Consider the following 22,803-nt stretch of genomic DNA (forward strand, 5'->3'; position numbering starts at 1 on the left):
ATATTTTTTTTCTTCAAACTAGGTTGACACTGCAATATGTTATTATTTCACTAGGCTAATTGGATGGCGCAGTTTGAAAGTGGCAAGAACCAGTACCCGACCTCGGTGAAAATATATCCGTGGTTAAAAAATAAAAATAAAGACTAGGGAGCATTGATTTGGTAATCAAAAGTAGAAGGTGCTTTAAATGTTGGTTTTAGTTAAGCAAAAAGCTTTGATCCTATGAGTTACGGGTTTGCACTGCAACCCACCTTGGCAACTGATTTGCTGGAGAAGTGCATTCAAGTCTCTTCTGAGTTTGCCAAAGATTTGTCAAAGTTCTGTGTAGTCGGTGACCATGTAACTTGTCTCAATATACTGAGCATGTAACCCAGTAATCTGTCTCAAGTCAACTAAATTATATCGTTTGACTTTTCGGGTTTGCTTGTGTTCAGTTTGCTCAATTGTTTGCCATTTGTCCGACTAGGTGATATGCTAGGTCCCTAAATGTGTCATGAGCATTGTTGATAAAAGCATGAGAGCACTAGGTTTATTACCTCCTTACCCTTTGCAAACCACACCAAAGAAAATCAAGTTCTCTGAATTTGAGACTGCAAGTGGAGCTTCTTGGGAAGCGGGTGGGGAGTTGCCCTAAGGTTTGTTGAGATGGAGACCTGGGGTTCAGGGGCTGGGAATGGATGATGATTGGCTGAGAAGCTGCTAGGAACATTGCCCCTAGAGACACTCCGAGCTTCGGAGGGTGAATTGGAAGTAAAATGTGCTTGGACTGGTAGGGGAGTAGTTCAGGAAAAACTGACAGGCAGAGGTTTGGTACAGTGAATATTAGTTCATAAAGTTAAGGCAGTAGGCGTGCTGCAGTGGCCAAAAAGTGGCAGCAGAGCAGTGGGTTGCTGTAGCTATTGGATGGAGCTGTGCTGAGTATCCAGGTCTGCAGGTTCTAAACTTAAACACACAAGTCGCCCACTTGGCAAGAAAGTAAATGTTATATACTCTCACAAATTTTGTGAAATAGTAGTTAGTGAAATTAATGTTTTAGTACTGAATGTGGGACCCGAGAAACTGCCTCGGGTCCCACATTTCTGCAGACAGTTACTTAATGCACCCTACTATAGTGCTTGTTTGCCAGAGTGTTGTATTAAAGTGTGGCCTATGTGGAAGGTGTTGATAGTGGTGTGTGTAGTGCCCGGAAGGTGCTCCAGTTTTGTTGCTTTTGATTAAGTATCTATTTGAGTGAAGTAGATCAAGAAATACATTGAACTATGCTTAGGCCACCCACTTTTCTTTTTGGTTGGTGACTGATTTATGTATCATGGAGTGTTTAGAATCATGTGCCAGTTTTGTGCAACATTGTCCTTGGTACTCCACTGCTATGTTATGAATGAGCAGAAAGAAGATTGATATTTTGTTCCTTATAAGAAGCAGCCACAACAGCTGTGGAAGGAAGCATGATGTGAAAGCATGTATTGTCTTCATAACTATTGTTCAGGGTGATACAGTCACTGATGAGGGACGTGTTTGCCCACGACAAAGAGCATGCAAGGATGTTTGACAGCATGAGCTAAGAGGGACCACTCCTGGGGAGCACAGCACCCTGTGTCCTGTGCTTCCCTCTGGCTGCAAAAAGGGCATAATAATTCGTATAGTACACACCACGCCTTTAGTCCCATTCTAAAGAAGCAGTTTGTCATGGCACTAGCATACTCTGCTGCAAAATCTTAACCAGGTTGGATCGCTAGTCACCTTTTATTTTTCAAAATCTCAATATTGGCAGTGTCCAATGTTGGGCAGTGAATCATGCGAGCCAGCCTTTTTCAGAGGCTAATAATTGTTGCTTTGTTCATGTGGAGTGGGTAGATGGAAGAAACCGTTTGAGCCCCAGCTCCCTCCTGCATTGGTTTGGAGGTATGGACCATACTTCACTTTAAGGCACTGAAATTGGAAACAATAGGTCTCTCTGTAGGCGAAACCTAAAAAGAAGGGATACCAAAGAACCTTTAAGTGTGAAGGAAAGAGATGGGAATTGGAAGGCACTAGGGAAAGAGCGATGGTGGTGAAATCAAAACTAGACATCCTTGGCATTCAGCAGTGGTAATGGCATGTTTTCACTTTTACAAATTAAGCATGGCAGGATGATCTCACGGACCTCAACCCTTAGCCTTTTTAATTGTTTTTAGAAGATTAAAGCTTCTGATAGCTAGGTAACTTAAAATTCTCTTTACTTCAGTTAACCCATGGTACATTTTGTGATAGAGGTGTGTGTGTGTGTGTGTGTGTGTAAAGCCCTAGAAGCAGCAGTGGATCCTTGCTGCGCTCCTTCATTGTCCCTCTTTCTTACGCCGACTGTTCCTTTTTCTTCTGCCCTTTCTCTTATAAAACACTGCCCTGCAACACTTTCTACCAAATATGTCTCGCGTATAGTGATATTTGCCTCTCCATGACACAACAAATGGCATCAAAGTCTGTACAAACAGCCAACCCATGATACAGTGCCCATGATGATAGACATGTGCAACATTATTGAATGCCCTGTATTTATTGATTTTTCTCATTTGTGACCGTATTCACAGTCTGAAGTATATTATAAATGTGAACCTAGTTTGCCACAAGTTTCTGAATTTTAGACTACATGGATCATGTTTACTTATATGAAATAAATGTTTTAAAAACTCATGTGCAATCGTGATTTCTGGGGCGGGGACTGCACTAAGGACCTGGACATTTCTTAAAGAGATTTTTTTTTCTTTCTCCTTTTTAGCAGGACTGTTACAGTCTGCCTAGCGTCTGTGAACTTTTTACCTGTTTGAAACTAGCAACAGATAAAGACCAATGGCTGTACCGCACCCCTCTACAGGTAAATGTTTTTGCTTTAAAAATCATGTACAATGTCATTTTAAAAGTTAGCTTTATGGCTTCTCGACTTGTTAGTGACTTGTTAGTGACATCTGCACCGATCACTGTTTTGCAAACGTAAAAACCTAAGTGTGAAAATCAGTGAAAAATGAAGACTCCTGCTAAGCATTTTTGTGTCATTGAGTGTTCAGTACTGTAATCATGATAAGTAAAACTTAAACTGTCAATCTGATGCGTTTATCAAGAAGTAGGGAATCCTCTTTTAAGAAGTTTTTGAATGTGACTATAAACTGCATCACAGCACTTGTTTGACTTTTTAAGTCTTTAAAGTCATTTGTGATGGATGGAAATGACTCCTCTATGCCTTATTTCTAGATCAGTTACTACAGCTAGTAATATAGATCCTGGTTTAAAATAGAGCAGTCTGTCCTCCTCATGCCACATGCACGTCAAACTTTTTGGAATGTTATACAGCCGAAACCCCCAATAAATGGTTTTAAATCTTTTCAAGGAACACCTGAAGTTATAATTCCTTTATAATTCTAATAGCCAAACATTGTCCAGTGCATTGGTGTGAATAGGCGAGGTGATAAGTTTTTTTTAATCAATATTTTTATTGAGACATTTTTCAGAAACAAACTAAAATCAAACCGAGGCAACATCGAGATGACCACCGAACCGGTAGGTGGTTGAAAACAGTTACCAAAATAGATTTGTAAGTAACAGTAGCGAGGTATAAATCATGCCTGGTCAGGTTTATCTAGCATGAACTTGGCAAATCAATTCAAGTTTCCATAATACACAGCAGAGAGGCAAAATGAATGCGAAAGGTGATTTACAGAATGAATCTGTTCACATCGCAATGCTAAATGATCAAAATGGTGAATGCATAGTATTGTAGGTTCAATCGACACCGCATCTGGGCGCAGGAAGCAAGTATATTAAGTTGGTTAAGGTAGAAATTACAGGAACATTTGGGTCATAAGTTGCTTCCTTAAATTTTCAAGAGAAGAGGGAAAGTCGAGGAATAGCAGCCATGGAGTTTCTTAATCTCTTTTCATTATGGTTTAGCTGAGAGTTCGAGGGATGAGGAGTGTGCTGACAAAACATTTATTTTCTTGGGAGTAAATTTAACTTTCCTTGATCTGTGATTTCGTTATGAGGTAGATGGGAGTTCAGGAAATTAATTCGTTGATGAAGCATTCAGAGGTCAGTATGATAGCGGTGAACCCGCCACCGGCAGCCTGCCGGTGGTGGGTTTACAGCCATCGTGTGGCCATTCTACGCCCACCAGATAAGGATGGCAAGCGGAGTGCTGGCAGATGGAAAGCCTGCCCGCCACGGCTCCAACACAGGCTATCGTTACGAATGCCTGTCGGACCATACCAGCATACCTAGAGTGGTGGCTGTGCCTAGCAGGCACCATCCGCCACATTAGGATGCTCCATTCCCCAACCTTTGAATGGTGGTTCCTCTGCCATTCAAAGGTTGACTGAGATTGACTTTGGGGGGCCGTTGCGGGCCCCTCCTTGTGTAGGGGCAATGAAATTGTGCACTTGGGGAGCAACTATGGTGCCCCCTACAGTCCCTGCACCAGGTGGCAGGCACCGCGTGTTGCTTACCACGTAGTGCAGGGAAATGCACAACATGTGTTTTTGCCATTGCGGCGGATGCTGCTGTGGTAAACCTGCACAATGCGACCCCCACAGTGGCGGTTGCATTGTAATTGCATGTGCTGGACTGCCGACATATGGCCGGGCAGTGCCGATTCCCTTGACGATGGTGGATGGACTAAAGTCCGCCTGCCATCGTAATCACCCCCTCAGTTTCTTGTGAGTAAATCTCCTTGAATTTTCGTGAGTCTCCCTTAGAGAGGTTTGAGCTTGGGGTGACATTGAAAAGGTAATGAGCTGTACCTTAGCCATCTAAGCAGGTTTCCCAATACTATGCTGGGCCTCTTGAACTACTATTTAATTTACTATTTTATGAATTAAAAATGGTCAAACTTGTATTCTTCAACTATTACATCCATTTCCAAATATTTAGTCCTCCGATTCAGATTCCTCCTCATATTGGCTAATCTGGAAGCAGCGCAGTTCATATGTTTCTTTGTCAGATCTATAAAACGTCTTCATGTTACTCTAGGATTCTGCTGCATACTGAATTTTAAGTACAGCTGTTCTGTTTTAGTTCACTGGGAGATATTTATGAAATGCAGTTATGCCCTTCGCCTTATCCTCCAAGTATTCCCAGGTATCTTGATTGGATCTAGATTGTTTTTTCACAATGCAACTAAACAATGCATTGTTACTCTCCGAATCGTTAACATAATAAGTGATATAGGCAATCCATAAAGGCATCACCAGCATTGGTGATATGAAAAGATTTGAAGCATTCTTTAGCGTTCGCTGTAATTTTTCATACTGGTTTGATTTTTTTTTTCCAGTATATAGGTCTCCTGCATAGTTCAAGCCCTGAGGGACCAATGTGTGGTCAGGTTGCGAGGTGCCTTGTGTATGCTATCCAGGTATTGCTCCGTAATGCAGAGATCTATGACCTCTAGGCCTTTTTAAACAAAAAGCCATTGGGGAGAGTGAAGCAGTTATTCATGGCTTCCCACTCTCAGGACATGCTAGTGTTACCAGGCATATCAACCTCTCCAGAGTGTCTGAGCCCTTTTTGGCTGAAGGCTTTTTTGTGAGTTTCCCTCCCTTTGACAATATAAACATACCCACAAGCAATAGTCTACCAAGCTGCATTGTAGATCATGATTGGTTGATGGACCAGTCCAAGATCGCCACAGAGTTTTACCCCTCATCTGACTTCATTCCAATTATAAAACCAGCATACGCAGAGCCAATAGGTTGAATATGGCCTCTTGGCTGTGTCAGTGCTTATTTCGTCATTGTTTTTGTTCAACATTTTGTTTTTGTTTGGGGAGCTGCAAGGCCTGTGTGTTTAATTAATAAATAAATAAAAGGGTGTGTACACATGTAGATAATCGCAAAAGAAAACTGGCAAAGCCAATAGGCCACCCACCTTAGAGACTTGTTAACTTTGCCAGTGGTTTTTAGCCGTGCAGTACAGCATCCCGGTGCTGAGCCGCATGACTGAAGGAAAAAAACTAAAACATATTACTTAATCGACTGCGTCATTTTCTATGTGCACTCACCACATTTTCTCAGGCCTACAAAATAGTTTTTTTTTTTAGTACTGATCCGAAGTGGATCATTAATAGTAAGAAATACGTAGTGTGTAAGATTGTCTTAGGTGGGTAGGGTAAGCAATACGGGGTGGTGGAAAAGTAACATGATGGGCTGGTGGTTAGTTGCTAGTTGGGATGATTATGAGCTGGATAAAAAAGGCGCTCACTAAGTACAGTAAATATTTCTTGGCTAAATTGTTTCCGCTATAGGTGCCCAGGAAGGAGGTAATCATCCAACACCTCACCATTCAGACCAAAAGATATATACAAATTTTGAAACACGCCCTGGCACACTAATATGTTAATTGAATAATATCAGTTACAAAAATCAGTATATACAAACAAATGCACAATTTATTGGTTGTTCTTGTTGAGACTCCAGCCAACACGGGTTTCGTCGCTCTCGACAAGAAACCCGCGACTTCCTCAGGGCTTGAAAATATATATACAAAACAGAATATAAGCCCAAACACACAGACATCAATGATACAGTCACAAAAAGGTGAATTATAAGTGGACTCAATTGTGCTCATCCAATACCCTCAAATTCCTGGAGCAGGTGCAGATGCAACACATCTAAGAAAGTGAAATCAGTAGTCACAATTGGGTTGTGCATATCAAATCAAGCAATAATGATGTACACCCTGGATCAAAAAACATGGGAAGGACCCATGAAATAATTAAGTTGGATCCTCTATCAGGAGAAAAAAACAGATGTCGACTCATCCCTGCAAAGACACATACCTCACTAAAGCAAAATGCCTGCCACTTGAAGACTGTGCGCTTTAAATTTGGTGTATAAGCCAGTGAAGTCTTGAGCACAGGTAGACTGCCACCGGATGCTTGCACTTCTCATATATATGGTGGCCGTGGCTTGCATATAATGGCGTAGTGAACATTGAGTTAAGAGGCAAGTCTGCTGTCATATGCATCTTGTATGTGGCTTAAATTCTGACATTGGGCAACATAGTCTAACTCGACATAAGAGAAGCTTCTATAGCACACTCCTAGCAGTCCTATATTTCCGAGTGCTGAATAGTGAAATAAAATATTTGCCTAGGATCACACAGTTTGGTCAATCGGGTAAGCTAAGAAAATTCTTGCGTTTTCTGATTTCAACGTTGTACCATTCGGCCATTAGATACCCATCTATTTCCCTCTCCTGTTTTACATCAACGGTTAATGTTTGTTGTTTAATTCTTGGCACATTAGGATACACACACTGAAGCTCTGCTTGTTTTGGGCTCCTAGGCCAAGAGGACCTCAAGCTGAGCCAGGCATCTGGCTCGAGCTTTCAGAGGCTCCCTCCAGATCTTCTAATGCTCGGACTGTAAAGGGTCCACCAACAACAGCACAAATTCACACCCCACTCTATAGACCATTGGATCTGCCCTGCTTGTATGCTCCACGGACAAACCACAAGGTCTGGCTTCCCCTTAGCTAAGAGCAGATGAGACTGGCTTTCAGCTCTGTGGCACCTCAAGCTCTGCCAACACGCTGCTTATTCTGTAAATAGCACATTCTGTCCCTGTCAATGTCGAGCACAATTCGCATGTATAACTCTTTGATGGAAAGACGCCTTAGCCAGAGCTGCTGCTTCAATAGACTAGTCACCCTGGCCTGAATAGTTAGCATTCAGCTACTGGAAAGCCTTTGGTCTCCCAAAGACTGTGCCCCCGTTCCAGTCTGCACTCAATGGCTAAGCAGAAGAGCTGTGTTTAAATGGAGGTTCTCGCTAAGAGGCACCACAAGCTACAATGGCTACAATGAACTCTGCCATTATGGCAGTAATCTCTCAACCGTTGACTTCTATGTACCCACACTGAATTATTGCTGAAATTTGGGGAACCCCGCTTTGTCATTGTTAGAAGTATACACCAAACATATGTTCAAATATTGGAATGTTTATTTTAAATTGCTGTCAAATTAAGAAAAGTTTTCACATTTTCAATGGGTGATAATTTTTGTATACTTTAGCTCTATTAATTTTAATGTATTAATTTTGTAGCACAGTCGTGGACTCCTTGAGTAGGCCTCTCAAACCCTCAAGGACCACAGGTTAAGACCACTGCACTAAGTTAAATAGGTCTCGAATTACAACATCAACAGAGCATCACCTCCACAGACTGACACTTGTGAAGTTCTCAGAATTAACATTTATAAAAGAAAGAGTCCCCTTCCTTAGGCAGGGTCCGCGGTACAAATAAACTACAATAATACCAAAGCTTTATTTCCATTGCAAATGAAGTGCCGACCTATGCAGTTTCATGCTGGCGGGATAGTAAACACCCTGCCACAGCATCAAGCAAAGCTCTCAATTTCAAAAGTGCACGTGTGAGGAGCTCAGCAGTCCTAAACTGTCTTTTATATTTTGGAATTCAGAGCTTTCTATATGAAGTCCCACAATGCACAGAAATGCATCTGCGCTGGAGCACCTGGACACGCATCGAGGTAGAAAACTGGAGTTTAGCAAAGAAGAGGCTGAGACTAAAACACCTCCAGAGCACGAGGCGAAGCAGGATAGAGAAAGGAGAAAATAGGAGCCTTGGCATTACACGCAAGCAGGAGGTTGCCAGGAGTCACCCTCTGCAAACCATTCTTCACAATGGCATTGGAGCCCCTCTGTATTACTTAAACAATAACCTGTTCAGCTAATGTCATCATTACCTCAAAAGAGATGTCACGTGCCAGAAAATCCAGTTATCCACGGTAGACTGGTGGGTGCTCAAGGCTTTCCATATTGCTCCGCTATTTAGGTCAAACATGTTATGTTAATAAATGTATAAAAGCGCACGTATACCCAGAGGTGTCTTGGCGCTAGCTCAGCATAACTGATACAGAGACTGAAGTGTATACTAGTAGATGAAGAGCCAGGTTTTCAGCAGCTTTCTGAAGGTTAATAAAGTAGAAGCACCTCTGATGTTGAAGGGTAGGAGATTCCAAAGTTTAGAAGCTTCTGAAGCAAAGTAGCTGCCACCCCACTTCACCCTTTTGAATCTGGGGCGGGTAACCTTCAATGATCCCCCTCGATCGCAGGTCTCTTTAGAGTATGTTTAAGGTGCTCTGGGCCAGAGTTATAATGGGTTTTATATCTAAGGCAGAGTGCCTTTAAATTTAATTTCGTTACCTACCAATAACCAGCCAGTTTAATGTCTTGGGAGACCGAATGAGATTTAGGAAGGCCAAAAAAGTCTGGTCACTGCATTCTTTAAAGACTGCAGTTTATTTTGATATTGCTTTTGAAGGTTTAGGTACAGCCCATTGCAGTAATCTAACTTGGTTAAGACCAAGAAGGTGTTTACTGTTTTCTTCGAGTTGGGGGAATGAAGGGAAGAATTTTCCTGATCGTTCTGAGGGTGTTAAAACCAGAAGAAATGACTGAGTTGATATATTTGCTAAAATGTAGCTTGCCATTGTATGGGACTTACAGTTTGTTTGCGCTTTGGACTGGGGGTGAGAGTTCTCCCATTTCTGCAAGCCTGCTGATAGGGTTCCAGAAATGTGGGTTATTTCCAAAGAAGATCACCTCAATTTTGTCTGAGTTCAGTTTAAGGCAGTGTTTGCACATCCAACTTCCAATAGCTCTCTTACATTTAGGGAGTTGGAGGTTTGTGTAGTTATCATTGTTGGAGGCAGGCAACACAATTTGTGTAATCTGTGTAGGAGGTGGGTGAGAATCCAAAGGACCTAATGAGAGATGCTAATTCAGTGACAATGTTGAAGAGTAAGGAGCTCAGTGAGGACCCTTTCAGGGCCCCACAAGCAAGGGAGAACAATTTGCAAGTGAAATTGTCCAGCATCTGAGTGTTCTCTGCCAGTCTAGAATGGCCCTAGCAGAGCAAGAGCTAGGTTACTAATGCCTAGATGTTAGATGTGGTAGATCAGAGTAGAATGATCCACCTTATCGAAGGCCAACGATAAGTCAAGAAGGATGAGGGCCGCCGTACCTCCCTCATCCAAGACGGTCCTTGACTCATTGGTGACTTTGATCAGTGCAGTCTCCGTGCTTCACCCAACTCTAAAACCAAATTGTGTGGGATTCAATAGATGATTGGATGAATTGTCAGTTGAGTGTTCATAATTTTTCCTACCATCTTTGCAGGAAAGGCAGTCTTGACATCACCAAATAAAACTAGAATTATATATGTATATCAAGATTTAATAGGGCAGAATAGGAGATAAGGGTAGCCAAGGCCTGAACCATTTCTCCAAGGTGAGGTATTAAATGCTGCTGAAATCTACGGGGTTGGGGGACTCTGCCCAAGAGTTTTGGCTTTAAAGGCGCCAAGGATGAGCTCTAGCATCATGTGTGTTGTGGGGGTGTTAACTAAGGATCCATTTCAGAGCTCCTGTAGTAAAAAAAAAAAAAAGACCTACCATGGTCAACGCAAGTTATCAAATCGTGTAAATATTTCAGGACTGTCAGTAGCAAAGTGTTCATTTCTCAAACCTAAGCTGTACCATCCTAGGCAAAATGTCACCTCTGCATCGGTTTAAAATAAATAGATTTCTCGAGTGTATGTACGATCGCCCAAAACAAAATGTCTAATTAGCAGTCTACCAATAAAAGGGGCGACACAGCTGAACTTGAAGTGAAGTGCCCCGCATTAAGGGATGCAGTCAGGCTCTAAAAGCAGAGGCAGTGACTCCTATCAGCAGCACCCGCAGTCTGTCTTCCTTAACAACTTGAAACGAGCAGTGCCTGGGAGAGGCCCGCAACGCTACAGATGCAAGTCTGGACTGACCGTGTGGCCAGGCGCCTTCGGAAAACGGCGAGCAAGTGTGACAAGATAAAAACAATATTTACAGAGGAAGCCTGGAGTGAGTGCTGCGAGGATGGTGAGGTGCGGTAGCAGCTCGATGCCTTTAAGCAGATCCCGACTGTAGCAGTGAACGCACAGGTGTCCTGGCGCCCACCTGCCGGGTGTACAGGAGATGGAATCAAGTTGTGCCTGGGGGTGGCCCGCAGCGCTGCAGAGGCAAGTCTCGGCTGACAGCACGCGCTTGGTTACCACAGAAAACTTTGTGCAAGTGTGACGAGATCATGATATTTACAGGCCTGTTTATGGAGGAAGCCTGCTGTGGGGATGAGAGGGGCGTTGTAGCGGCTGGATGCCTTTAAGCTGCCGCGAGTAACCCACCAAAAGAGAAGCTTCAACAAAGACTAGCAGAAAAGATAATTAAAAAAAAAAAAAAAAACTTTCTTAGACACGAACAGATAAGCACCAAAGTGGAAAGATACCAGTAGTTGGGTGCTGCTCCATGGGAGGAAACAAATGACAAGGAGAGACAAAGAGGAAAGATTAATCATTAGCAAACAAGCCTTTTTGAAGGACCATCAACTTGGCAAATAAAAAGCAATGGGCTGGCTGTAAGCCCAGAAAGTGTATACAACATGTCTCAAAGAGACCTCATAAGCTCAACCTGAGAAAGTTAAAAGGACGTTCTAGTTCTGTGAAAATGTCAAAACATTTTTAGCCAACAATCACGGACTTATCAGTTTTAGTTATGTCAAGTAATTATAACTTGTGTCCTAATGTAACTATAACTCGTGATTTTGTCATGCACAGTGTTATCAATGATGTCTTTTCAGATATTAGGGATGTTATCAATACAGTCATTGAACATGTCATGAGTGAAGTAATGTGTGAGAGTACAAGCAGTTTATGGTAAGCTATTGAAATCTTTAGTTGGCGAATAGCATCCTTTCTAGGAATCCATATTCTGTATGACATGCGAGTTTAAAGTAAGCAGACAACACAGGTAGGTGTTTGTTTTATATGAACCCTTATTCTTGGTGAATTACAAGTACTACGTTGTGTGATGAATTGCTGTCTGATTAGTGAATTATGATGTTCTAATATATGTGCTTTTTCCCTTTTTTGTAGATGTGAAGAACTATGAAAATTTAGAACAACCAGTTAGCCTTCACGCTGAAAATCGCACATGCTAGATCTTTGTGATTTAAGATCTATTCTGAACTTTTGTCCCATGTACACGTGTTCAGTCATGGTAGTCTTTGTGGACATCATAAGTATACCTTGTTAGTCATGCAATTTGTTCAGAGTTGCCTTACCATCTGCCCTTTTCCATCCATAATCAAGCGATATGAAGGCTTGAACATAAAAGCAGGTTGAAACTTTACAGACCTCTGAAAGATTTATTTTTTAGGAGATGTTGTCGTTTATCAATCCATGCTGTTCAACACTCCTTTATTGGGTTCCCTGGCACACAATGATCAGCAAGAATGCAATAGGATTTAAGTGCAATTTTGTAGAAGAATAGACCCAAGTGTTGCAATGAAAAAATATTTTACCTTTTTCTCCTTGCAGCTAAATGTATTTATATAGCTAATATTTTACCGTCTAGTTATTTCCATTTGCCAGCTCATAAAAATACAGGTGTTTCCAAGCATTTGTTGTACCCAGGTACAGGAAGTGTGGCATAACGCAAAGACCAGAACCTTGACCTTTGGTCAGTATTTTTCACAAGTGGTTTGTGTTGCTTTGACAGACCACTTGGCATTGTTCTAAGCTTTCGTACTGAGCGTGTGACATTGGAATACCTGAACTTTTAAAGGTGCTGATCAGGTTGTGTTAATCAGCAAGGCAACTGCTTTGCCCCCTCAATTAGCAAAGAACTGTTAACCTTTTCCTGGTTAGCTTAATATTGTTTAGTAACCTAAATGCTCTTCGATTATTTTTAAAAAGTATTTTAATTATTGTTTATGCTTTACAAAGGGCAGAAATCAATACATGTACACTTATGGATAATATATGCGGTACTCTCGAAGATTAGTTTAAACGAAAACCGTTGGTCTTAAATTTGAATAAGGATAGCATTCCTCATTTTTCATAATTGGACTGTTCGAACCACACTTGGCTGATAAGTGTGTACACAAAAGGGCCGAGTGTCAGTTGAACCACACTTGGCTGATAAGTGTGTACACAAAAGGGCCGAGTGTCAGTTGAACAGGTTGCACAATTTATCGACTTTTGACTTCAGATACAGTCTTAGTAACGCACTGTACTCTAACAGTGAGGATTGAAATAACATTGCTTGATAATCTCATGTTCTCGATTTGGAGTGTTCTTGTTGAAGATGTAATTGCATTTGCATATTTGGAATGTTAAAAATTCATCAAGACATTTAACATTTAACCAAACTTGTGTCCGTAAAAGTAAAATTAGCTGGTAGTTATTTAAACGTATTGGAGAGTAAATTTTGTGACTTTTAAAAATCTTTCTCTCCTATTTAGTTTATTTGTATGACAATATAAATTGAAAAACATCATTCATGATCAAGCGTATTTACGTTATCCAATTTTGTATGTCATAATTATCCATTAAAGTGTTGCAGCCACATTACTCAAGAGTTTTAATTAATCTGTTCCATACAGAGTATATTTGTTTTCTTTTGTTTTCATTGAGTCTTTCAGATTGCAAACGGATTTTCTGTGCAGTATCATAGCGAGTTTCGCTTCTTAAAATAGGTATCGAACGGGAGGCAACAGAAAAAGTTTTCCTCGCATACACAAGTACAACACTAACTTGCATTGCTAGCTTCCAACGCACAGTACATACAGATCAAATTGAGAGCCCGGTTGTGTGTGTGAAACTCCGTTCCTTGCTTTTTAAAAAAAAAAATGTTTTACTTACTGATCTCATTTTTGCTATTTGCACTACTTTGGGGGGACTGCTGCTGGGAATCGTTTTTCATGCTGCTTTTAAAATGTACCTGCCATTGTCTTGAGTGTGCTCGATCCCTGTAGACGCTCTAGCCGGTGTCTTCTTTCCCTCACTTCCTGTAGACACTCTAGCCGGTGTGTCTTCTTTCCCTCACTTCCTGTTGAGACACCGGGTGAGCACTATTTTGGTTGGCGCTCTAGCATTCTAGCGAAATTACGATCCTTCCCTCTTTAAAAGGGAGACCCATGCAAGCGCGCAGCGGGCGCGCCAGAGGCAAGCCCGTCTGCACCCGTCCGCGCACTGACCGTGCACAGTGCCAGTCATGCTGCCGGATCGCTCTCCCAGCCCCCACGCCCTGCTAGTGTTTGCTATTCCAAGGACCAACTTATGAGGCTTGGTGGGCAGAAGTCCAAGGTTGGGAGGGAGGGGGGCCAGGGCTTGCTTACTGATGGCTCGCTCATTGAGGTAATGTGCGGTCTTGTGAATGCCAGGTATCTAGTTAAACACTTTCAGGAAATACACATCCTGCTGGAATGTCACGACCTGGACGTACTTTTTATCTCAAACCTGGACCCGCACTGATTCTTTAGTTGAACTAGGACTTGCTTGCCCCCCTGGGTATAATGTTTTTCACAAACCCCGTATATCAGGGAGAGGAGGAGGGTTGGGAGTAATCTTCAAAGATAAATGGAACTTCACCCCTCTTGAATTAGATGAGGCCGAAAGGTTCGAACTCCTGGGGTTTTCCTTAAGGGAAGCTCACGGTCATCTATTAACCAGTATGCTTTACTACAGACATCCAGGAGGACCTAACTCGAAGTGCTCTGCCCTGATTGATGTGGTGTGTAACCTGGCCTTGACACACTCTAAACTGATCATCCTGGGTGATTTCAACTTGTGGGCTGATGGCCCGCTGGACACGGCGTTTAAGGAATTGTCGGAAGCTTGCACAAGCTTCGATATGCTCCAGCTGGTGTTGCAACCTACGCACCAGGGTGGACCTATATTAGATCTACTGTTTGCTAATTCCAACATGGCTACAATTACAGATGTTCTACCACTGTGCTGGACTGATCATAGTCTGGTAAATTTTAGGCTTATCATCCGAAACAATATCGGCTGGGCAGAGAATGGGTCACATTGAGTAAGCTTAACAATTTGTTGCATTGGAATGACTTGGACAGCCTGGACCCCAGTAGGTCGGTGGACTGGAATTACCAATTCCACTGTGTGCAGATCAGAGACAGGCTTGATAAGCATATTCCTGCAAAGAAGCTAAAAAAGAGAGAGAAACCCTCAGCCCCCTGGTTTAACGAGGAATTGCGAGCACTCGGGATGGGTTGTAAAGTGGCCGAAAAAGCCTGGAGAAAAGGATATAGTGATTCAGATAAAAATGCTTTTAAGAATCAACTTAATCTGTACAAAAACACTATCGCGAAAACTAAAGCAGAGTATTTTGCTAATACCATTCTTCTAGCAGCTAATGGCACCAACGCTCTATTCAGCTTAGTAAAGAGTCTGTCTAAACCGGACTGTGCTAATAACAAAATTCCTGTTACTCAAGCTTTATGCGATGAGTTAGCTTCCTATCTGGAGGATAAAATCGACAAGATAGTTAGGGATTTTGATCCACCAACAGCGGTGGAAGAACCTGATCCTCAGTTGTCCAATGCTAAGCAGTGTTCTCTGCCATCACCAGACTCTAAGCCCAGCAACCCTACCATTTTAAAACACTGCCAGCATACTCTGGATTGCTTTCGCATTCCGGACGAGGAAACATTTGATACCTTAGCCAGGGGTGTCTCCTCTGGGTCCCCCCTGAACCCCCTTCCCCACAGAATCTGGAAGGAATAGGGGCCGAGCTCTTTCCCTATTTACGACAGATCTGTGGTTTATCTGTAAGTACGGGGGAGGTCCCTAAAAACTGGAAGGTAGAAGTTGTGACCCCTCTTCTAAAAAAACAATTTAAAAAAACACGCTTGACCCCGGGTATGTGGCCAACTATCGGCCAATTTCTTTATTGCCATATCCTGTTAAAATTCGCATTGTCAGTAAGTCTCTATCCCAGTATCATGAGGAGTATTCACTCCTTGATGAGATGCAATTTGGCTTTCGGCCCAAGCACGGTACTGAAACAGCACTTACCATGCTTGATGATATGAGGATGCGGGCGGACAGTGGCCAGTCAGTGATCTTGGTGCTGTTGGACATGTCAGCGGCTTTTGACACTGTAAACCACGGTATACTGTTGGAGAGACTTAAAGACCAGGGTGTGACCAGTCACGCCCTTGACTGGCTTTGTTCTTATCTAACAGACAGGACACAGACAGTGTGCCTTCAGCCGTTCTCCGCTAACAAGTCTTCCTTACGACAGGGGGTCCCGCAGGGCTCGGGGATTAGTACTGTGCTCTTTAACATCTATTTGCAGCCTCTCATTCCGCTTATTAGATCTTTTGGAGTGGAGGTGGTGAATTACACGGATGATACCCAGCTCGTGTTTTCCCTTGGAAGGGAATGATTCCATTTCCTTTGAAAGATTTCACGAGTGTATGACTAGCACGACTAAGTGGCTTAAGAAGAACTGGTTACAATTTAACAGCTCTAAAACGGAAGTGGTCCTGTGTTCTTCCAGAAGATTTGATCAGCCTTTTTTCCCATCTTTCAGCTGTCCCCTACTGTCGCACCTTATACCCCTTCTAGCACAGTACGCAATCTGGGGGTGATGGTGGATCAGGACCTCCAACTGAATTCTCAGGTTAACAAAACGGTTGGCACTTGCTTCTCGCTAATCCGAGTGCTGAGAAAGATCCTCCCTTTTTTGCCTAACTCTGCTAGAACGCAGGTTGTGAGATGTGTAATTCTGAGCAGACTCGATTACTGCAACTCTCTATATCTGGGTGCGCCTAACACCCTTATCGGGAAGCTGTACCGAATACAGGCCATTGCAGCGAAACTCGCTTTAAATAGGCAGCGAGGGACCTCAACAACATTAGCCTTGCGAGATTTGCATTGGCTGTCGATCCACCAGCGAATTCAATTCAAAGCTCTGTGCACTGTGTTTAGGGCAGCTCATGGAATGGGCCCTAAGAACCTGCAAAGAAAATTCAGCTAGTATTCTCCAACTAGAAACCTTCGTTCTGCTTCTGCATTTCTGATGAATGTAGTCAGGTTCAGGCGGTCCAGAACAGGTGGCAGATCCTTCTCTGCCGTTGCTTCTTGGCTATGGAACACTCTCCCTTTGGATCTACGTCAGGTCCAAAGTCTTATGGATTTCAGGAAAAAGTTGAAAACGTTTTTATTCCCTAGGCTGGAGTAATTTTTCCTTCTGATATTCTCCCTTCCTGTGTCACACCTCGGCTGCCCCTATTAACTTCTGGTGGGGACTCTTCTTTTTATGCGCCTGGATACCAGTCTGTTGATAGAGCGCTATATAAGCACCTCATTACATATCAGCATGTGTCGGCAATTAACGCTTCCTTCGCATGCAACTGGGACAGCATCGCCAGAAAGTAGTGCTGATTGCTTTCTGATGGATACTTCAAACTATAGATTCTTCACCTTCTGAATTTCCCTCAGACCCAGACTGTATTCTGAACTTTTTTTGTTTTTTTTATAACTGCTCCGGACTGATGGGTAAGACTCCGCTATACTGGCTACAAAGTGACCTTGGGCAGTCTTAGGATTTGGCATTTAGACGTATAAAGGTGCCACTCCTACATACTAACAGCAGTTTCTTTCTTTCCTGCCCTTCAAAGGTCTGTAGCTTCACTCCCAACATTTCGTTTGCAGTGTCTTCCAACTCCAAAACAACTTCTTTTTCCAGCTTGTGCAAGGAAAAGAAGCAGATGTCGGTCAAAGGTCCATACCATGTCTGCCTGTGGTATCTAGAGTGTAGGCTTAAATCCAAGTCCTGTGATAAATGTTCCTGATGCACAAAAGGACATTGGGGAGCGGGGGGCAAAGCTGTACAGTTGTGGACAGAAGAAAGGGGTCTGGTCACGCTCCAAGCTTGGGATCTGTTTCCACTCAAGGTCACGGGGCCAGTCCTGCTCGAAGTCCCCATTCTTTGAGAAGTTGAAGATAAAGCACAGAGGAACGTATTGATACAAAAGCAAAAAGGAGGGGATAGTCACCATCCTGTCACTTCCACACTGGGGAAAGGTCACCCAGATGTTACTCTAAGGACCCGATCCCACTTCCATAGTCTAATTCCAAACCAACACAGATGCTCATTGTTGCGCATCCACAGTTCTCTTAGCTCCCTTTGACTCCCGGAAAAGATGAGCGCCTTCACGGCGGCCATGCTGTAGCTTGCTAAAACAATACAGGCTCCATGTGGAGCACCTTTAGACCCCATGGAGCTGCAGTGGACCCGGTCTGACCTCATTTGGTCCTCAGTCCATCCTTTACTGGTGCTGACCCATGCCTCCACACTTGCTCTCAGAGGCCTGGTTTGTGCTGACTACTCTGGCCCTAGCCAAGATGCCTATCTCTTGTGCAGGTCTGATGTAGTCAATCTCCTGGCTTATGCCGTGTTATGAGATTACAAGTGGATGAACCCTCCAGCTTCTTTCCCAGTGCCAGTACTGGAGACCCTGTTCAGGTTGGATTCTGACTTCATTCAAGAGCTTCAATGTACTCCATGTGATATGGTTACCGATAATTTGCCCTCCTCCCATCACTATTTAGGCCTACAGAATGATAGTGGCCTAGATACTTTCTTGAGAATTAATTGGACCACCTATCGGGGCCTTTGACTGAGAGTGTCTTACATGGTAGTTGTCCACAGTACAGCAGATGTTTTTGATCTAGAGCGGCATTCCATAGAGATGACTGCAAATCTGTTAACAGAACTATTGCAGCTTGGGCTTGCTACTTCAGAGCCTTTGTTTACTTTAACAAGGCTCTGACAGATCTAAGGTGATTGCACCCTGATCTAAACCTTGTGCGCCCCGCCCCATAAGTAGTCTAATCTGTAGGTGATTTTTGAGAGCTTTGTGGTTCAGGTCTCCACCGGCAAGGTAAATGCTAATGCATTCCCCTAATTTGCGGTCAGAGTAGATTGCTGTGTTCAGCAAAAGTCTTTAGCACAGCCGGCTTGAAACTGAGGTCCTTAAATGCAGTCTGCTTTCTGGGACGCATTACCATGCCATGTGAGATCTGGCCAATGAAATGTTAGCATTCCTGACTAATTCAGAAACGCTTGCGCTCGGGCAATCGAAGATGGACAGGGAATAGCTAACTATGTCTTGAGGTTAGGCATGGACATGACATATTGTGGACTGCACCGTGAGCACCAGTGCTGTGATCAGGCATCATGCCTAGAAGCGTACCACGATTTACCTGTGACATGCAGGCTTCCGTTGTGAATATGCTGTTTGATGAAAAAGCTGACTCTTCACTAGAGCACTGTAAGGATAATTGTACTCTGACCCGCTTTTAGGTTTACCCCAGAAACATGTACAGCAGACAACACAACCTTTTTGTGGTTCAAGTGGGCTTGGTCGTAGCAGAGACCATAGGCACTTTCATAGTTAGCAGTCCTCTCCCTCCTCCATCAACCCCTTCCGAGCTGATGTGCTTTACTTAAGACCTGTGAATGCTGCAGATCGTTAAGCATGGTGCCTTTCCGTTCACATCTGCCTCTTCTCTTGTTCCACTTGTTTATGTACAGGCTTCACACGATCATGCCCCGGTTATGGCACATAAGTTCAGTCAGTGCTACCTATTGGGACCATAGAGTTCCCTAGAGGCTGAGAAAGTCCAGGAGTGTTTCTGCTATTCTTGGTGCCCAAAAATGATGGAGGACGCGGACAAATTTAGACCATCGACCTTTGATCAACTTGGCCTTCCAAAGGAAAGTGTAGATGTTGACCCTGGTCCAGGGATCTGAATGCTGTCCTTAGATTTGCAGGTTGCATACTTTCATGTACCTGTTCTTCAGTCCGACACACTTTCAGTTTGAAAGTGGGGTTTGATTAATTTCAGTTCTGTCCTGCCCTTTGGCCTCACATCAGCCCCTTTACAAAGATGATGGCAGTGGTAGTCAACGTATTTTGGCTTTCTTAACCAGGGTGCTGGGAACTACTATCCCGCTTTCACCCACACATGATGTTGGAGACAACTGTGAGGATCACTCCCTAAAGGGAGTAGCAAAGCCGGATGCAGCTAAGAGATGGAGATACAACGCGCTGCCTTTGATTATGGAGTGGCATAGGGAGGCATGGACTGGTGCACAAATGGATGTACTACTAAGGACTTGGCAAATCTCCATGTATGTTGTACCATGTATCATTGGCTTGCATAGCTGGGCTGTGGGAGGGGGGTTGATAACTGAAAACTAATAATTATTAATTTTTTAAAAAGGAAATTCACAGAAAAACAGTGATGTTATTTATAACAAAAAATGTAACTGATTCAAAAGCCTCAGAAATTTACTGAAGAAAAATGTCAGTAGTACCTTTGGATGATTCCATCAGTGACATCGGGTGTGGTCACAAGCAGCGCATAAGAAAACTAACTGCCCATCTTCAGTGGTTTCATAACTTCATTTTAGCAGGTTGTTTTAGTTATTGAGTATTTTTTTTAATGAGTTATTTTTATCTTCTATTTATTTGTTCGATCAATAGCATGATCATACACACACACAGCATAATAACACAACGCATTAAAAAACATAGTGCATGAATTCAACACTAATATATACAAGTAGTAAAAGAATTAGCAGTATAACTTCAGGCATAGTATCTAAAATACAGCTAGTTGTGCCACTTTTTCAAAGATGAGATAAAAGTGGATTTAAAAGTACGTGGAGTCCATTAAATATTGATAAGAACTCAAAAGTATTTAGCTTACGACAGTGGTTCCCAAACTTTTTCAACCCACGGCTCCCTTGTCCTATTGGCCATAAGCCGCTGCTCCCCATTATGTTACTTTTTTTTTTTTAGTGGGGGGGATGTAAGCCCTGTCTCGGGAGAACTTCCATTTTTCTCAGTGAAAATAATTGCCATGAGCTGATGAAGGTATTATAATCCTAGATGCAACAAAAAAATATATATAATAGTTGTTTAATAAAATACTTTTATGGGTTTAGTCGCAGTGCATTCAAAACAAAGTTAACCTTACGGGCCAGTGTAGGCAATGTATTGTGATGAATGCCGCAACAGGTGGCTCAATAATAAACCGTGTATGACCCTGACTGTTCATGGGTAGCAGGCAATTAACCTGAACTCTGTTATTTAATCATATTAAATATTTGTATTTAACTGGTAAAGTTCACGACTGAGGATACTTAAACACAAAAGATGTTGAGGAAAGTCACGTCCGTGACCTCTTAAAATTGTACTGCATTCTAGTGTCAAATACTACATTATCCACTATCCATGCCATTCCTCAAAATTGGCAAAACATTGAAGGTGAAAAAGATCTGAAAATCTTCCACACTACTTCTGGACCCCACTTGCAACTCTTAGATTTAATTTTTCACCACTTGGAACAGCTGGAGCCCCCCATTTTGAGTTGGTTTACTAGAAATATTAATTTTTGGGAATAAACTGCATTTTTTGTTCAACTCAAAATTACCTACAGATTTCTGTTAAGAATGTGATATTTTACATTCGGCACAAACGTTGATCTTTTCTCGACATGCTCTAGAGAGGGGGGAAAGTGCAGTCATCTCTTGCATGCTCGGAATATGGGGTGACGAGTTTCCAGTTATGTTAAGATATTCATATTTCAGCAATTATTTAGAAATATGTTCAGTATTGGAGTCTTGAGTATTTTTTTTTATCCTAATCGGCTCACATCAATTACATCCCCATTTTTTCATGTTGTAAAAATGCTGATCTCCTGTTCAGAGTGACCATGATTTCTGCGTTTAAGAGCTATGTTTAATTGAAAATACAGGGCTTCCCTAAGTGCCTCTAGGAATCGGAAGGTGTCATGGAAAGCTTCTCTCTGCACCATTTTGGAATGGGACAGGTTAATTGATAAACTGTGAAGAGAAGTATCCCCGTGTGCACTTATACCACACCACTTTTACACCAGATTTGGGCGCTGGGAAGTTTACGCCTGAATTAGAATTTGCATGAAAATAGGAATAATTGCCTAAATATCAGAATTGTGATTGTTTTCAAACTGATTCATATCTTGTCATTATAAGTGCAATAGCATTACTGCTTTCTTTGTTATCCTATCTTCAAGCCGCTCCATGTAAATGTGTTTAATTTAGAGGGCTTAGAATGATTTTAAGTTATAATAAAGTAGTTTTGAGGCCGACATGGAACATTTCTAGATTGGCCTGCAGGGTCTGGATTTTAACTCTCTTAATTGCTTGGCTGAAGCAGCAACTTGATATACCTGGTCTTCAGGGCTGTGACAGAAAGCGAGGGCTGTGCCAAAAACATATCTACAAACTGGTATTTTTTTTTTTATATAAACTTGTATCACAGGCCTGTACTTTGAGGGGGAAAAAACAACGTACCTTTTGGGACCAGATAGTGCAAATATTGGTTCAAAACAATTGATGCAGACAGGAAGTTATTAAAAGATTTGGGGGAGAAAAAGGCTGCATCGTAAGACTTTTTTTGCTGCAAGATGCATGTCTCAGGCAGTTGGAGTTATTCAGCCTCTTGTTCGTGGAGAGAGAAAAAGAATGCAGAAAGATTAATAGAGGGTTTCCAAATATTCCTGCCTGCTCAGTTCTTATACGGGGTGAAGGTGGCAGGGTTAGGACACATCTGCTGCTCTATGAGCAGCTCCGATTGTGTTCCCCTTTTAGCAATAACTCTTTGCAGCCCGTGGTGTGCCTTTTGGCAGTGCATGAAAAGTTAATTATTGAGAGTTTCTTTCAAAGTCATTATTTCGCAGCTTTGGTAGCAGAGCTGTGCAGTTCTGAAGAAGAGGTCAAAGGTCTTGACAGTGGTACCCAAACTGTGTTCATGGCGCCCCTTGCTAGTTTTGATAGCGTACCAGGGTGCCACGGCGCACAGATTGGGAACCACTGGCTTGCGACACTAAACTTGGGTCCGGGCCTTCACTAGAGTTTTCCCCTACTTCACT

The 22,803-nt window shown here is 42.6% G+C and overlaps 1 protein-coding gene across 7 annotated transcripts in view; it reads left to right on the forward strand.

Moving 5' to 3' along the window:
- NCOA4 (nuclear receptor coactivator 4) overlaps positions 1-13,422 on the forward strand; it is a 78,468-nt gene extending 65,046 nt beyond the window's left edge. For 4 of the 7 annotated variants that reach the window (XM_085608329.1, XM_085608322.1, XM_085608308.1 and 1 more), the window contains exons 9-10: positions 2,756-2,851; positions 11,944-13,422. In XM_085608329.1, coding sequence (XP_085464455.1) covers positions 2,756-2,851; positions 11,944-11,949 — 102 coding nt within the window. In that variant the 3' untranslated portion in view covers positions 11,950-13,422. The remainder of the gene's footprint in view (positions 1-2,755; positions 2,852-11,943) is intronic. The other 3 variants (XM_085608346.1, XM_085608314.1, XM_085608355.1) reach the window with 1 other exon arrangement.
- Positions 13,423-22,803: the final 9,381 nt, after the last annotated feature.

The sequence above is a fragment of the Triturus cristatus genome, chromosome 1_2 (assembly GCF_964204655.1).
Source record: "Triturus cristatus chromosome 1_2, aTriCri1.1, whole genome shotgun sequence".
In the NCBI taxonomy this organism is placed as follows: Eukaryota; Metazoa; Chordata; class Amphibia; order Caudata; family Salamandridae; genus Triturus; species Triturus cristatus.